The 15,703-nt window shown below is 57.5% G+C and overlaps 1 protein-coding gene across 1 annotated transcript in view; it reads left to right on the top strand.

Moving 5' to 3' along the window:
- The first annotated feature begins 6,965 nt into the window (after nucleotides 1–6,965).
- The window catches only part of COL7A1 (collagen type VII alpha 1 chain), a 109,756-nt gene continuing 101,018 nt past the window's right edge, over nucleotides 6,966–15,703 (top strand). Inside the window, exons 1-3 of the mRNA XM_074959608.1 lie at nucleotides 6,966–7,183; nucleotides 12,337–12,418; nucleotides 15,046–15,226. Of these exons, the coding sequence (XP_074815709.1) occupies nucleotides 12,346–12,418; nucleotides 15,046–15,226 (254 nt within the window). The 5' untranslated portion in view covers nucleotides 6,966–7,183; nucleotides 12,337–12,345. The remainder of the gene's footprint in view (nucleotides 7,184–12,336; nucleotides 12,419–15,045; nucleotides 15,227–15,703) is intronic.

The following is a 15,703-nucleotide window of genomic DNA, read 5'->3' as shown; positions in this document are numbered from 1 at the left end:
GTGGGGGTCATGAAGCATCTGATCTGGTGACTAGGAAAGCAGTACGGGCTGCCTGCTGCAGCCCCCCCATCTCCTGTGGCCCTGATGGGGCGGGGGCACTCAGCTCTCTGGGGTTTGCCCTGGGATCCTTACAGCTCAGAGCAACTGCTGTCCCCCTTCTGACTTTCTGTCGCTAGCCACTGCTGCTAGGGGAGATGGCTCCCCAGTCTGTCCTCGCACTGCAGGACACTGGCCTAGAAGGGCTGCTGGGCTGCTCCCACACTGAAACTGGGATGCCACTGGCACGCCACTGGCACAGCAGGGCTGCTCTGGAAGATGTGGCCTGGGCTGGGGGCCTCCATCCACTCTGCATGGGGTCTGAGTAAGTCGTGATGCAGCACCTGTGCAGGCCCGTGCCCCTTCTCTTGTAGGCTGTGTGGCTTGTGCTGCGCTCTGCAGGGATGCCATCCAGATGCTGCGAGGCCTCTTCCCTCTCTACGAAGCCCCTGCTGTGCGTGGGCACCTGGCCAAGCCTTGCCATGCCAGCTGGTTTCTTGGAGCCCATGGTGGCTGGCAGAGCCCGGGGTGACTCTCAGAGCAAGCAGGAGCAGCGCTTTCACAGCAGCAGGCCCTCAGCCAGGACTCCCTTCCACTGGGAGCTGGGATGCCCTTGGCTCCTGGCAGCTTCTGAGAAGAGCATGAGGCCCATCTCTTGGCACACACCTTCCCCCCACCACGACGCCACAATTCCCAGCAGTGCTTCTTCTGAGCCTGGAGGATCTGTGTCTACAAGCAGGGCCGTGAGGACACGGGTAAACGCCATGCTGTGGAGATGCGCACTGCTGCCAGGCACCGAACTCTTTACTGTGGCTGCCCCATGAACATCAGTGATGGGGGGTGTGTCAAATTCTGAGCTGTTTCAGCCATCGCATCTAGGCAATCCCCCTCTCAAAGAATCTACCACTCCTGCTCTGGGCCTGGGGCCAGCTACAGAGCTCTTGGCAGCTGCCTCTGCTCCTTGTTTAATGAAGCCCCCCTTCTAATTGGGACAGGCTCCCCTGCCTTCATTGGACAGGCTGCTGAGAAGGAGGCTGCTTCCATTTGGATGGCAGATGGAAGGAGGGCACAGGGATCACCCTGATTACAGAGCATGGTGCAGTGTGTGTGTATGTGCAGTTAGCCACCTCAACACCCAGAGCCAGGCCCACCCAGAGCTTAGTCAACAAGGGAAGCTAAAGGCCACCAGCCCTGGAGCTACTGACCATGTAGGGGAGGGGACTGAACACAGGTCTATATGCAAAGAAGTGCTAATGAGGTGGCATGGGATGCTCTTGGTGCTGTGCCTTTAAGAGGGAGCTGGGAGATGGCAGCCCCTCCCCGGCCTTTGAAACTGTGTGTCTGGAAAAGTGCTTCAGGAGCCCAGGGCAGGCTGCATCTCTGCGAGGGCAGAAGGCCCCAAGTGCGTAGCACTGATCCATTGACACAGCTTTGAAGGTGCATTGGCTGTGGGGTTCCATGGTGCTACTCAGGGTAATGGGCCTCCACCCCCTGCTGGAAGATGCACGTGGACCTGCTTATCACCCTTGAAGGAGTGGAAGGGGGAGTTCCTGAGCCTGCAGGATCTGTGTCTCCAAGAGAGGAGGCAAGGACACAGGTATACCAAAGGCCTGGAGGAGGAGGGAGGTGGCTTGGTACGTGCTGGGAAGGTGTGGCACCAATGCAGCTGTTTCTGAGGTGCAGCCTGCCCTGAGCTGCTGTAGTGTGGGGAGAAGCCACTGGGTTCTTGCCCTGCTGGGGTAGGACCCACGATAGAGGAGACAAGCCGCTAAGCCAGAGAGAAGCCATGGGGTGGTAACAGGACTGGAAACATGACGCAACATTTGGGGGTGCCCTTAAATGCACTGTGAGGGGAGGGGGATTGACTAGAGGGATACCCTTTGGGGTGGGAAGGGCAGAGGATCCCCAAAAGGAGCTGATGTTTGTCAGGTGATGAGAATGTTCCCAATTATGCTAGAGAAGAGATCCAAGCCCTCCTGCCCCAGGGCACAGCCCAGCCACTAACTGCCTGGTGTTGGGAAGAGCCTTCCCTGTGGGCAGGGCATCCCAGAGCTGCCTGCTGTAGGGTTTTTGCACTATTTCTGGAGCAGACAGTGCTGGCACTGTAGGAGGCGGGATACCTGCTCGCTGGATCACTAGTCCAGCCCAGTAGGGAATTCCATAGCCCATCTCCTCTCAATTTGGCTCCCTCTGAGACTTAACACAAGCTCAACAGCCTGGAAAACTGAGCATGCCCTCTGGGGTCCTAAGGTCAGTGATGTTCCCCATAACAGCTCCACAATGCCCCTCATCATGGACTAATCTTGATCATTGGTCTCCCTCTGCACCTGGCCTTTCCGAAAGCTAAGATTCCAGGACTCGCATGTCTAGGGCTGGTTGCAGAGTAACCCAGCACCATTCTCCATAGGAGTCGCCACCTGGGAACCATCTAGTCTAGCTTTCTCCATCCTGCCATACAGAACCAAGGGCAGCCTGTCTCTGATAGTGTTTAATTCTGTTTTGAAATGTACTCTGTGGTGTTCTGTAATATCCTGCAGCAGTGAGTTCCATGGGTTAACTGCAAGTTACATAAGAAGTTGTTCCTTTGATTAGGTGTGTGACCCTTTGTCCCAGTGTTGAGGGATGTGGGGAAGAGGGGCCCCTGGCTTCCTGGCCAGTGTGCATGCTGCTGGGAACTGAGCAGCCTGGGAGCCCCAGCATCTCCTGTTTGTTTTCTTTCCGGTGGTCATTCTGGATAATCTAATTAAATGCTGGAGCCGTCCCGCCGGCTGTTTGTTTGTTGAAGACATTTCTCTGGTGACTCTCTCTGGTGGCTGAACCGATCTGAGCATGTGAGCGGGGCTGCAGCCGAGGCTCCCGGAACTCCCCAGACTCCCTTGACGGGATGGGAACAGCAAAGCCACTTGGGCCAATGCCACGCAGCCCAGGATGGCTGATGTCTCTAGCTCCTGCTGAACTTTACCAGGCTCGCAAAGTCATGGCTAGGACCAGATCAGGAGGATGGGACTTACCCAGTCCAGCCCTTCTGTGGCTCCATTCCCCCTTGCAGCCTGGTTCAGCCCTGTCCAGACTGCCCTCTGGAGTATGCCAGGCTCAGGAGAGGGCTTTTAGCCATGCAGTACGCTGGTGCCCTCAGAATGGGAGCAGTCAGGTGTTGGTCAAATGGTCCAATGAAAGTTCAATGGAGAATTAACTTTCCATGCTGCTGGAGTGATCGAAGTAGCCTGTCCTGTCTGGTGGGGTCCTGGGCCCTTTAATCGCCTTTGTGGAAACTCCCAAGGCAGAGGTGCTTTAAAAGGGACCCTGGGAATTGCTTTGAAACCAAGTGGGGTCTTTCTAGCCTTCTCATGAATTGGACACAGAGCCCCTGCGGGGCAGGGAATGGCCTCTCCTCAAGGTTCCTTGTAGCATAATGGGCTCCTAGTCTTGGCCGGAGCCTCTAGGTGCTTCTACATAATGAATGGCAGCCCAGTGGTGTGGGCATGGAGCCGTGTGCTGGGGGGTCTAATTCTCCATGTTAGGTGGTGTCTGGTGGGTGGGGAGGCGGAGTGCTAACTGACTTGGGGGCCCAGAGGCAGATGACTGGTAATTCTCTGCTTGTGAGGAGAGCAGGATGATACCTGATCACCTCATGCTGCAGTGAGGTGTTGGCCCCACCGCCCTCTGCTGGTTAGCCTGCCTCAAACCTGCCTGTCTGTCCCCTCTCTTCCAGCTGAGCTTCCCTTTAGTTCACCAGGCAGAAGCTGGGAGTGCTGGAGTCAAAGGGCAAAGTGCCTGGAGTGAGCCTGCTGCCCTAGAGAGCCAAGGGTGGGGGGAGCTAGCATTGCTTTATCGCAGGGACTGAGGTTGAATCATGCCCTACAGCAATAGTTTTGAAAGGTGCCGTTTTCCTTATAGGACTGGTCATGTGGAACTGTAATGGACAGACAACCCAATGCAAAATCAGCAGGGGTGCACGGTGAATTGGATTTAAAAGCAGATAATGCACATTCCCCAGACAGCTCTGAGTCCCCTGCCTGACTCAGAGCATTAGCTGACCACACTGTCCCGTCTTCCTGTAGGAAAGGATAGTACATACAGTGGCGTTGTATGGATTCTTGCACCTTCCTCTGAAGCATCTGGTACTGGCTTTTGCTGGAGACAGGAAACTGGCCTAGATGGGCTAATCAGTCTGATCTACCATGACCAGGGCTACAGAACACTTGACGCTCCGAGCTGTGAGTCCCTGAAGTGCTTAAGTACTGCAGGGGTGGGAGCACCGTGGAAATACCTAGTGAAGTAGACCCTGCTCTGGACGGACTGTTGTTCTGACTGGGTAAGGGAGGGAAGGGGAGACAGGATTGTTCTGGTGGGGTAACTTGATTACATTTTATTTTAGCATTAGGCCAAGAGGCCCCAGGCTGGGTTAGCTCACGAGAGCCAGGGATTTACACCAGAAGCAGAACGGATCCAGTCTCTCTTGCTGGGATTTGGCTTAGAAAAGTTGCTGGCTGTGTCTCGCTGAGCGACTTTCCAGTGCCTGGATTGAAAATGCAGCTGGATAATGTTACGCCGATCCGTAAGATTCGTAACTAAAATGAGAGGAGAATCAATCTTCATGCTCTAATATATAAACTGCTCACAGCAAGGGTCAGGAAGACCCCCCTCCCCACACATACACATCATGTACAGTATTACACAATGAGCCAGCTGCATAATGGGCAGGTTACACATTCCTCAAGAACATCAGCTACTGGCTTCTTCCAGGCAGGGCACAGAGCTGATGGAGTCAGTGGCCTCTGGTTTCTCAGTCTCTTGTTTCAAATGTGGCCAGTGTCGACTCCGTTTGTGTGGCCAAATGGGCTGGCTCCTCTGGACAGACAGAACTACCCAATTATCCTTCGTGAGGTTATATGGCAGGGGTGGGCCCATGCCATGCCATGCCACACAGCCCTCCCACCCAACACCGGAACCCTGCCCCAATTTCCTATGGCCAGACCTGCTATGCTCAGGGCCCCCCAAGGACTGTGCCACAATTGCACAGCACCCTGCTCATCACCCCTGCCCAGGGCCCCCCACCCACAGCCTCCCCCACAGAACCCCCACTCCTTAGTGCCGCAACACACAGAGATCTTCCCCGCCCCCCTCACAGCCCAGCACACACACACACACTTGGCCCTCCAGAGACCCACTCCCCCATGTCCTGCCTCCCGGCCACACTCACCACCCCTGCTGGGAGGTGACTGTGTCTGCTGGGCTGAGCCAGCGGTGCAGCCAGGGCTGGTCCCGGGGTGGGGAATCACTCCGGCCCCTTCTGAGTGGTGTGATCAGCCAGGCCAGGGCCTGCCCCAGCCAGGCTCCCTCAGGACCCACTTGCCTGAAGGGGCCCAGCCAAGCCCCCAACACTGTCCCCCTGCCCCGACTGGCCAGGCTTCTACACCAGTCTCCAGGCGGTTCAGCTCTAGGGAGACAGGTGGGGCACCACAGGTGTTGGGAAGCAGAGACTGCCCGGAGCTGAAGGTGCACTGGGGTCCAGCCAGGGGGCAGCGAGAAGCCAGCAGATAGGGCCGGGGGTGGAGAGGAACCCTCCTGAGAGGACCAATTATGTGTGTGCAGGGGAGCCAGCAGGCTGGCGGGATCTCAGGGCACAGTGCAAGCAGAGCAGGCCTGGGCCCCTTCTGAGCATGGCCTGGCTCCATGGAGCCACTGGCACCATTGCAAACCCGGCACTGTGAAGTGGGATTTGAAAGCCCAAAGAACTCTCCCAACTGACTATCCTAGGTCCTTGCTCTGGGATAGGGAGGAGGGGCCAGCACTGCTTAAACACTGGAATAAATTGCCTACGGAGGTTGGGGATTTTTAAGAGCAGGTTAGACAAACACCTGTCAGGAATGGTCTAGATAATACTTAGTCCTGCCATGAATGCAGAGGACTGGACTAGGTGACCTCTCCAGTTCTATGATTCTCACCCTGTCCAGATTAGTGTGGGGGGAAACGACCAGTGCACCTTTGCCCTGACCTGGGGGACCCTCTAGTTAAAGCTGGCCCCAAATGCCAATATTTCATGGGAAATTTGAACCAAAAATAAATCATCCCCCCCCCCCCAAATTTCTAGTGAATTTTTCTAGTTTTTCAACAAAAACAGAACCCAAATGCCTACATTTTTTCAGTTGTCAAAAACCTTTCTGGGGAGAGATGCTGAGCGGTGAAAAACCCAACCCCCCAAGTGTTAACAGAACCTAGATAGTTTGACTACAAAAGCTGGGTGCTGATTTTTCATTAAGGAATCCGAAACATTTCCAGTCAAGGGAAAGTTCTCTGGGAAATGTTCATTTTGTCAACCAGCCTTTCCGGGGGCGGGGGTGCGTGGGGGGGGGTGCTGAGTCTATGTGGACCAGCCCTGCCTGTTGGGGTCCCGAGGTGGGTGCAGTCTCCTCAGCCCCCTGACCCACAAGGGGCTGTGAGCTGGCTTTCCTGATCTGGCCAAAGAAGGATCTGAGCTGAGACCCATCCTTGCTTCTTACGGCCCCTTCAGTCTCCACCAGAGTGGGCCAAGACCCAGCCTCCAGTGGCTACCATCTGCCCCATTCACCGCCCCGGCTCAGTTGCTCTGCCAGATCAAAGGCCATCGCTGTCCCTCAAAGGCACAGGCTGGAGCTGCTGCCACCCCGGGGATGTCCCGTTTTCCTCGGCAGGGAAGGCCCGGTGTCCCGCTTGGAGCTGGAGGCTCCCGTCCCGGGTGTGGCCGGCTGAGCTCCACTCCCAGCGCCCTGACACGCGAGCAGGGGAGCAGCCCCTTGCACCTGGGAGGGCCGGGTGGCCATTGGCTGCCGCGGGAGCAGGGGCTGGGCCGGGGGTGCAGCCTGCAGCGCTTTGCCCAAAAGCTGGGGCCCCGGCTTACTGGTGGAGGGGCTCTGGGGGCACGGAGGAGAGAGGCAGGAGCCGGAAGGAGGCAGGGACCGGCCCCCCCTGGCAGCAGCTTCTCCGGGACTCTCTCCAGCCTCCGTCTCCACTGCTCGGGGAGCCTCGGGAGCTTCCTCCCCGATGCGCGGCGGGGAAGGAGCGCGGCGATCTCGCTGAGGGGCCGGAGCCGAGCGCCCGCCGGGTCCCAGCCCGGCTCCCAGGGGCGTGAGAGCCGGGATTTGCGGAGTATGCTGGCGGGCAGCAGGTAACGCCGCGCCGCTCCCTGGGGGAGCCCGGGCGGGCCCGCGCGCACCGGGGGCCGGGCAGGGGCAGCAGCTGCAGGGCTGCGATGGGAACCAGGTGGCTGGGCGCCTCCGGGGAATCCCAGGGCCTCTCTGTGCAGCCGGGCTTGTCTCTCGTGCGCCCCTGCCCGTGTCCCCCTCTGCCCCTCTCCGGGGCGGGGAACGGCCCCAGCAGGAGCCTCCCTAGCCCCAGAGCGCCCTGGACACAAGGTTCCCTCTTCACCAGCGCTGGGAGCTTTCCAGGGGAAACCCCTGGTCTGGTCCGTTCCATCCGCTGCGGCTTCCCCTTCGCTCCAGTTCCCCTCCCACGCGCTGCCCCTGCAGCCTGCTGCCCGTTTCCCCGCCCCGCGCGGTCTGGGAGCTCTCTGGATGCACCGTGGCTTTGCAGGCACCCAGCAGAAGGGAGGTCTTGGGTCCGAACAGAGTCCCCCCGACAGGGCCTCCCGGGCAGGAGACCAGTTCCGTGGGGAGATGAGGGGAGCTGCCCTGAGTGGGAGGCTTAGCCAGTGTGCACCGGTGGTGTGGTCCCCATCCTGTTGGAGCTCCCTGTATAAAGCTTGTCCCAGGGTATGTCAGGGGAACTGCTTACCTGGGACTGGTGAGGGACAGGGGCCAAAAGATGGGGATGGGGAGACAGGAAGGGGCAATGCATCCTGGAGGCGCTGAGCTGACTCTCCACTCTGGAGCTGGCAGGGGTTTGGGGAAAGGGCAGGTTACAGAGCTCCTTGGAGCATCTCTCTCAGGCTCTGGGTTTGTCTTGACTTTCACGGGGGCCCGGAACATGCGAGGGGAGAGGGACGTCAGCCAGGCAACCGTTAACAAACAGTTACAGGGAGGAAACGGGAGAGGTAAGATCCGAAGGGATCCTGCCCAAGTATTCACACTCATAGCAGTGCACACTACTGCACGCTCACACCGCTGTGCGTGCTTGCGCTCTCAGCTATGCACAATCACATACTTGCATTGCAGCCACAGCCATCCACTCATCCTCTGAGGGTCAGAACAGCGCACGCTCATGCTGTCGCACACTCACAGCTGCACACTTGCACTCCTGGGTGTACACAGCCTGGTTAGAGAGATCTGGGAATTGCCGCTGGGAAGCAGGAAGGCCTGAGGTTAGCTCTCTGCCTTGGTGTGAGCGTGTGCAGTGACACTTCTGCCGGGGGAACCTGCCCTGCCCATTCCCCTCTCCCGGGCGCTGGGGCACCCATGTCCTGCTGAAACTTGGCTTCTCTCCTTCCCAGGGGGACAGAAGTTGTGCCATGCTGGAGAGGTGGCCCCTCCTCATTGGGGCTGGAATCAGGGGTGCTGGCTTTGCTGATTAAAAGCTCTAACAGGGGACCTGTGCCTCTACCCCTGCCTCCTGTCCTTTGCCCCTCACTTTCTCTGCCCTCTTCTCATGCATTCCTCCCCCCTCCACCCCCCAGCTCCTGTTGGTGTCAGTGGGAATCCTGGGGAGACAGATCACAGATGTGTAAGTGAGCCTGGACTCTCTCCTGTTTGGATTCATTGGGATTGTCTCAGCTCAGTGAGGAGGGGGCATCAGATCTGGCCTGGCTGTGCTGGGCAGGGTTTGTCGGTGCCCCAGAAGCTCTTACTTTCAGGTGTCTCTGGTTTGATCTACTTTGTTAGTCTCTAGACCCTGCTTGGAGCTGCTCATGGGGGAATGCGCCTGCTTGGTTTTGCCTAGGAGCAGAAGGGGTGTGGGGCTCCTGTGCAGCTGAAGCAAGAGGTGGAAAGTGATGGCTAGCACGTGTGGGCCCTCAGCCCTGGCTATGCCTCTGTCCCCATTGGAAAGCTGGACTCTGCATTGCTGAGGGTGCAGTGACCCTCCTTAGCTGTCTCAGGGCTGCACTACTCCAGCTACATGTTAGAGGGAGGAGCAAGAGCCCCATTCGCATTGCATGAGAGCCCTCGATTCCCAGGCTTCTGCCAGTGCAGATTTGTAGAGAAGTTCCCATCACTCCTGGCCTGCAGCACTGACAGCTCTTCTGCCCCAGCTGTGGACCTTGGGGTACGATCTGGTGTTCATCAGCTGTGGGGGCAAGAGAAGCAGTGCCCCCCATCGTTAATTCATGTGAGCCTCTGCCAGCTGCAGAGTTTTGATGGGCCTGGATTCCAGGCAGGTGTTCAGCCCATGTTGGAAGGGAGCCCCCTGGTCTGAGAGGAGTTTCCCCTCCTCTTCGGCTGGCTCTGCCAATACCTGTCCTCCCTGTTCTGGATGGCACCATATGTGGGCACTCCAGGCTCCTCACCAAATCACTGCAACATGCAATAACGCAGCCCAGGTCCATCTGACTCATTCCCTGGGCCCTGCCAAGGCATCTCCCTTTTACAGCTCTGTGCAGAACAGCCCCAGCTGCTCTAGAGGGAAGGATCCCAGAGCCCAGGGCTGCGATGCGGAGAACAAACGCCCCTCTGCCCCCTCGAGCATATCCCTGTATGACATGGCTAAGGCTCACCGGCTCGGGGTGGGGGTGGGGGCAGGGGGAAGGGAGTGTTGGGTAAAGCTTGCACTGCTGCTGGCTGCTCTGCGGGGAGGCAACACGGTCCCATGGGTAGAGCACAGGGCAGTGGGAAGACCTGGGTTCCATTCCCAGCACTGACGCTGACTCGCTGTGTGTCCTTCCCCTCTGCACAATGGAGATAAGAACGCTGCTGACCCTCCCCTTTGAGAGCTAGCAGTGGAAAAGTGCAGTGTGAGGCCCAAGTATCAGCCAGGCTGTCAGTCAGGCCGTTTGCCAGCTCTGAACTCAAGGCAAATGAGAGAAGCTAAGTGCGGGGGGGAGTTTCCTCCCCAGATGGGCTGGGCTCTTGCTGCCTTCCGCGGGCTCGTCCTCAGGCTGAACTCCTACCTGTTTCACCAGCCGTGGGACGATTTAAACTGGGGAAGCTTTGGATGTGGCTTTCAATCTGTCTGTGTTTAAATCTGGCTCACATCAGTTAATAGCGGACCACTCCAATGGGAGTGTGTCCACATGGGGCTGCACCAGTTTATCTAAACCAGTGCAACATCCCACATTAATCAAACCAGTGCAACGCTATGTCCAAAGTAAGCCTCAGTATCCCCTTTATGGGCACTAGTGGATGCCTGAAGCCCGAGGTGGGGTAGGGGAGAGGATTGGTACATGGTGGGGGATGGGTTTAGCTTGCAGTTACCCTCTGCCTTTAATGATGGTTACTGCAGCCTCTCTCTATTCTCCATCTTGGGGTGCAGTGCTCGGGGAAATGGGAGCTCTTACAAACTGCCACCAAAGTTCCAGGGAGCCCTTGGTGCCAGGTGTCATCCTTTCTCGCCCCTCCGTGAGTTCCCCCAGTCTCTGCGCTGCTGCCAATCCCTCTGCTCTGTTGCCGGGTTGCTGGGGTCCGGGCTGGGACACGGAAGAGCTCAAACAGAGAGAAATAAGTGAAAGGGACATAAAAACAAGCCAATTCTGTGGTAGTCTAGCTCTTTCCTATGGTGCCAGAGCAGTATGGGGAATGTTATACTGGACTGGGCCCAACAGCCTGTCATGTCTGGTGTCTGACTGCAGGAGGGATGGAGGGTCTATCTAGACCATTACCTGCTCTTCTCTAGAGGCCAATGGGGGATGGTGCTTTTGATAGAAAAGAAATTGTCCCTCCCACACCCAGGCCTGTGCATAAGTGCACAGCATTATCCTGGGGTAGAGATTTCTTCACTCACCTACTCAAGCTGGTGATAACTCTGTTTCCTGAAGCATCAGGATCAATGGCCCTTGGGGTAGTCTTTGTCCCAGCTGGTGTCACTGCAGATGCTGTTCTTCTTCAGATAAATGTCTAACCCTTAGTGGAATCTTCCTAAACTACTTTCCTCTGTAATATCCTGCATCAGCAAGTCCCACAGATTAACAGTGTCTTTTTTTAGCAGTTAAATTTGTTGCCTTTCAGCTTGAGTAAATTAATGCACACTGGAGGGAATCATTTGAATGAATCACACCTGTTGCTGGGTTCTAAATCAACTGTGACAGCTCAGGGAAAAGTCATGTATGGCACTGTGGACAGCTCTGAGATATCTGACTATCAGAAAAAGCAAACTGAATGGCAAGGTGCAGAAGGAGTGGGCTAGGAGACAATATTGAATAATAATAATGCTGCAAGGACTAGGATGCCTCCGTGTAAATGAGTACTAACATGTCAGCTGGAATGTGTTTTCGGTTCTGGCAACCTCAGAAAGGATCCAGCAATGGGGAGAGGCTGCCCACGGAGAGGTGACATGATGGGGACATTGTATTTCAGAGAACAGGGACGCTCTCCCCTGGTGTTTCGCAGCCTTCTGAGGTGGTGACCCCATACCCGAAATAACAACTGTTGGTGATCCCCTTCCATCACTTAGATTGGCTACAGAAGTCAGAGTATCAAAGGTAGCAATGCTGAGCTGCCTCAGTGTGTGCATGTGGTCAGAGGCTGCCAGAGAAAACTTGACCATGAAGGGTCTGGATGTGCCAGGCATGGGGGAGCTTCAGAATGTAATGAAATTGGCAGCGCTGTGTGACACTCCTGCTTCCATGGGTTGGAAAAACACTGCTCTAGACGTATGCAAAATAGTGACTGGTTTAGAGATGGCAGATTGGGTCGCCTATACACCCTGCCTCCTGGCACAAGAACATGGGGCCGGCCAAGGGAAACTGAACGCCAGCTCGTTTAGAACTTACCAAAGGAAACACTTTTCAACCCAGTGAACCTGGAGAACCTGCTGCCAGGAGGGGTCATTGTGGCCCAGACCTCAGCACAATTCAAACCCAGATTAGACCTTTATATAGACAATAAGAGTGTCCACGGTTACTCAGCATAAAAATGCCTGCTTCAGGCCCTGAACCAACCACCTGGGGTTAGTAGGCACTTCCCTTGGGGGAGGTTTTCATAAGTGTCCACTAGGGGGTTTCTTGTATCTGGCCACTGATCGGAGACAGGCCACTGGCCTAATGTGGCAACCCCTGCTGTGGGGTGAGGTGCCTGGGAGGGTCCGGTGGGCTTTTTCCATGAAACTCAGCTGTGTCTCTGCCCCCATCCCATTGCTTTGCTGAGACATGAGCCCCCCATTGGTTTTCCTGTTCCCTGGTGGGCATCCGCTCCTCCCACTTGTTATGTCTTGCAGGCTCCCACGATGAGAGGGTGGATCCTGCTCCTCGCTCTGCTCCTAGCTCCAGCACCAGTTACGGCACAAAAAAGAAACCAAGGTTGGTGCTGTCTGAGTTCTCCAAGGGGGTGGGGAGGGTGGGGGTACGTGAGGCAAGGGCTGGGGGCTGGGCCCACTCGTGGCACCATCACTGGGTTTGCTGGAAACAATGCGTAGCCCCAGAGAAGCTGCGGGAGGGAAGATGGGGGCATTTGGCCCACATAGTCAGCTGGGAGGGTGAATTCAGGCTGGTCCCAGCTCCACCCCTCAAACCAGCCTGTGTCCTGTAGTCTGATACCTGGTGTCTCCTCCCAGCACAGATTCGCTGGCAGGCTGCCCAGGCAGATCTGAGCCGTCACCATGCTGAATTGTACTGGGTCTGGAGGGTGGGGTGTATGTGGGGGAGAGGATGGGACACAGACTTTGTTGAGTGGTTCATGGTTCCCCAAGTCCCCACATGCCGGACACAGGACTGGACGGGGCAGAGAAATGATCCAGAGTAGGGGATCTCTGCGCCCCTGCTGCCTCGAGGCTGGCCTCTGTGTCTGTGGTTGGGATGTCTGCCTGGAGCATGGCATGCTGTTGCATAGTTAGGTGTCACAAATCTGCTGCTCTCTGCAGTTCTCCGGATCATGCCTCTCTGGTATCCCTATTGGCCCCCCCACCCCCCACCCCATCCCACCATGCTTGCTGATGTGCAAGGTGAAGTGGGGCTTGTCCAGTTTGCTCAGCTCCTGGCCCCACCTGTGAGCTGTCAGGATCTTGCTTGCTCCCTCCAGAAGGTCAGGTTGGAATCCCACTCTCAGCACCACCTGGGAGGTCCTGTCCTTGGAGGGGATAAGGGCTAGATCCCCAGACTGAGAGCCCCAGTCCCTAAAACGAGGACTGCTAGGGTTGCCAACCCTCGATCTCTTGGAGGCTATTGAAGACAATCTGGGAGATTTTAGGCCGCTAAAAGTCCGGTGGTACAGCGGGGCTAAGGCAGGCTCCCTGCCTGCCCTGGCTCTGCGCAGCTCCCAGAGTGAACAGCCTGTCCAGCTCCTAGGCACAGGGGCATCCAGGGGCTCTCTGCACGCTGCCCCCACTCTGAGTGCTGACTCTGCAGCTCTCATTGGCCAGGAACAGTGGCCAATGGGAGTGTGGGGGCAGTGCACAGAGTCGCCTGGCCACCCCTGAGCCTAGGAGCTGGACATGCCATCTGCTTCCTGGCAGCTGCCCAAGGTAAGCACTGCCCAGCCGGAGCCTACACCCTGCACCCCCTCCTGCATGCATCTCAACCACCTGCCCCAGCCCTGAACCCCCTCCTACACCCAAACTCCCTCCCAGAGCCCACACCCCCTCCTGCACCCCAACCCTCTGCCCCAGGCTCAGCCCAGAGCCCCTTCCCACACTCTGAATCTCCCGGCCCAACCCCTCAGTCCAGAGCCCGCACCCACTCCTGCACTCCAACCCCCTGTCCCAGCCTGGTGATGGTGGGGGAGAGCGAGGGAGGGGGGATGGAGTGAGTGGGGGCGGGGCCTCGGAGAAGGGGTGGGGCAGCCTTGGGGCAGGGGTAGGGCAAGGGTGTTTGGGTTTGTGTGATTATTAGGCAGCTGTCAACCCTCAGAACTGCGAGTGGGGGGAGTGCAGCATCTCCCTTGCTGACTTGCTGCTGCCCCTGTGCTCCTGGGATAGGCCAGAGGGCTCCTTGCGGGTTTGTTCTGCTCCAGGGTGTAGACTGCGCTTCCCTGTTGCTCAGCCTGGGAGCTGGTGTCTCTCCCTTCCCCCATAGGCTTGATGACTGCCCCCTCCCCTGAGCTGGGGCATGGAGGGGCCCAGGGCTTTTATCCTGGGGGAGGCTGGGAGGTGCCCTGTGCTGACATTCAGAGGAGGTTTGTGGCCAGGGGCGCTGGAACAATTTGTACAGTGGGGGTGCTGAGAGCTATTGAACCAAACTGTAAACCCATGGAAACCACTTCAAGCCAGGGGGTGCGGTGCACCCCGAGCTCCAGCACCTATGCTTGTGGCATGAGGGGAGGAGGAGGAGGAAGGATGCATGGTCCTGGGTGATGGAGCTGCCTCTGTCAGCCCATGTAGGACCTGGAGTCCCAGCTGCCTCTTGGCAGGGACTTATCCCTGAAGGAATGTGGGATGTGTGAGAGGCTGGAGTGATTCCCAGGGGAGGGGCAGCTGCTGCCTCTCTGGTGAGTCCCTGGCCCCTTTGCAAGGCCTCTGGTTGGCAGGGAGGAATGGGATACTAGTCTGAGAAAATCCATTGTGTTCTCTGCTAAGGGGGCCCCTAGTCAGTGGGCCCTTGGGGAGCTGTCAGCCCACAAGCACTGGCTGCTGGCAGTGCTCATCCCTTGCGTATTCATGGGATATCTCCACCCCTGTCTGGGTGGCCCTGTCTGCTCCACACCCGCTTGGCCCTGAAACTCCTATAGAGGGATAGGCTGTCATGGCCTCTGGCACTGAACCTGTCTCCTTGCTAGAGAATGTGGCCCTGAGGTCTGGGCTTCCTTGCCCTGACTCATGGACTCTGGCAGTCTTGGAGCTCTCTGTGGGAGGAGTGAGGGCTCCTGGGGTAAGAGGCTGGAAGGGCTAAATCAGCAGAGGGAGCTTCCATGGCAGGGCTGGGACAGTTCCCTCTGGCCCTCGCATGCTGGGAGAAAGGGAGTCAGCCCTGAGCTGCTGATGGTTGCTTTGCAGGGACATGCATCAATGTCTATGCGGCCGACATCGTGTTCCTGGTGGATGGATCCTCCAGCATCGGGAGGGCCAACTTCCGCATGATCCGAGCCTTCATGGAGGACCTGGTCAGGCCCTTTGTCCATGTGGTCGGTGAGAGCGCGGTGCGATTCGGGGCAGTGCAGTACAGCGACGACCCCAGGTGAGTCCCAATGGTCCTGTTTCCCCCCTGCCAGGCACATGGGATGCGGGAGGCTCCTGCAGCCCTGTCTCTGGTGGGGGCGCCTCTCTGTGCTCCTGGGGGTGTCTCTTGGGGTTCCAGTTGCCAAGGGAGCTCGGGATGCTTGGAGTGGCCCCAGAGCTATCTGCTGGGGGAGGGAGCGCTGCGAGTGCCTCACACCTGCTACTGACAGAGGAGGCCCAGCCTCTGCTCATGGGCACTGTGCTCGGTGAAACTCCTTCATTTTCCCAGGCTGGGCGGGGGGGGGGGGTGAGAATAAAATATCTAATTACCCCCATTGCCCCTGCAGCCCCTAGCACACTTTCTGAGGAGTCCCATTAGAGATAACCCACTGACCACCTCTGTAGTGTCATTGCCTCGCTTCCATGGAGCCGCACCCTAGGGATACATGGGAAATGACCCATCCCCTACAGAAACCCTGTGGGTGCCCTGGTAGCT

Source organism: Natator depressus, chromosome 7, assembly GCF_965152275.1.
Source record: "Natator depressus isolate rNatDep1 chromosome 7, rNatDep2.hap1, whole genome shotgun sequence".
Classification (NCBI taxonomy): domain Eukaryota; kingdom Metazoa; phylum Chordata; order Testudines; family Cheloniidae; genus Natator; species Natator depressus.
This window is presented reverse-complemented; position numbering and strand designations above follow the sequence as displayed.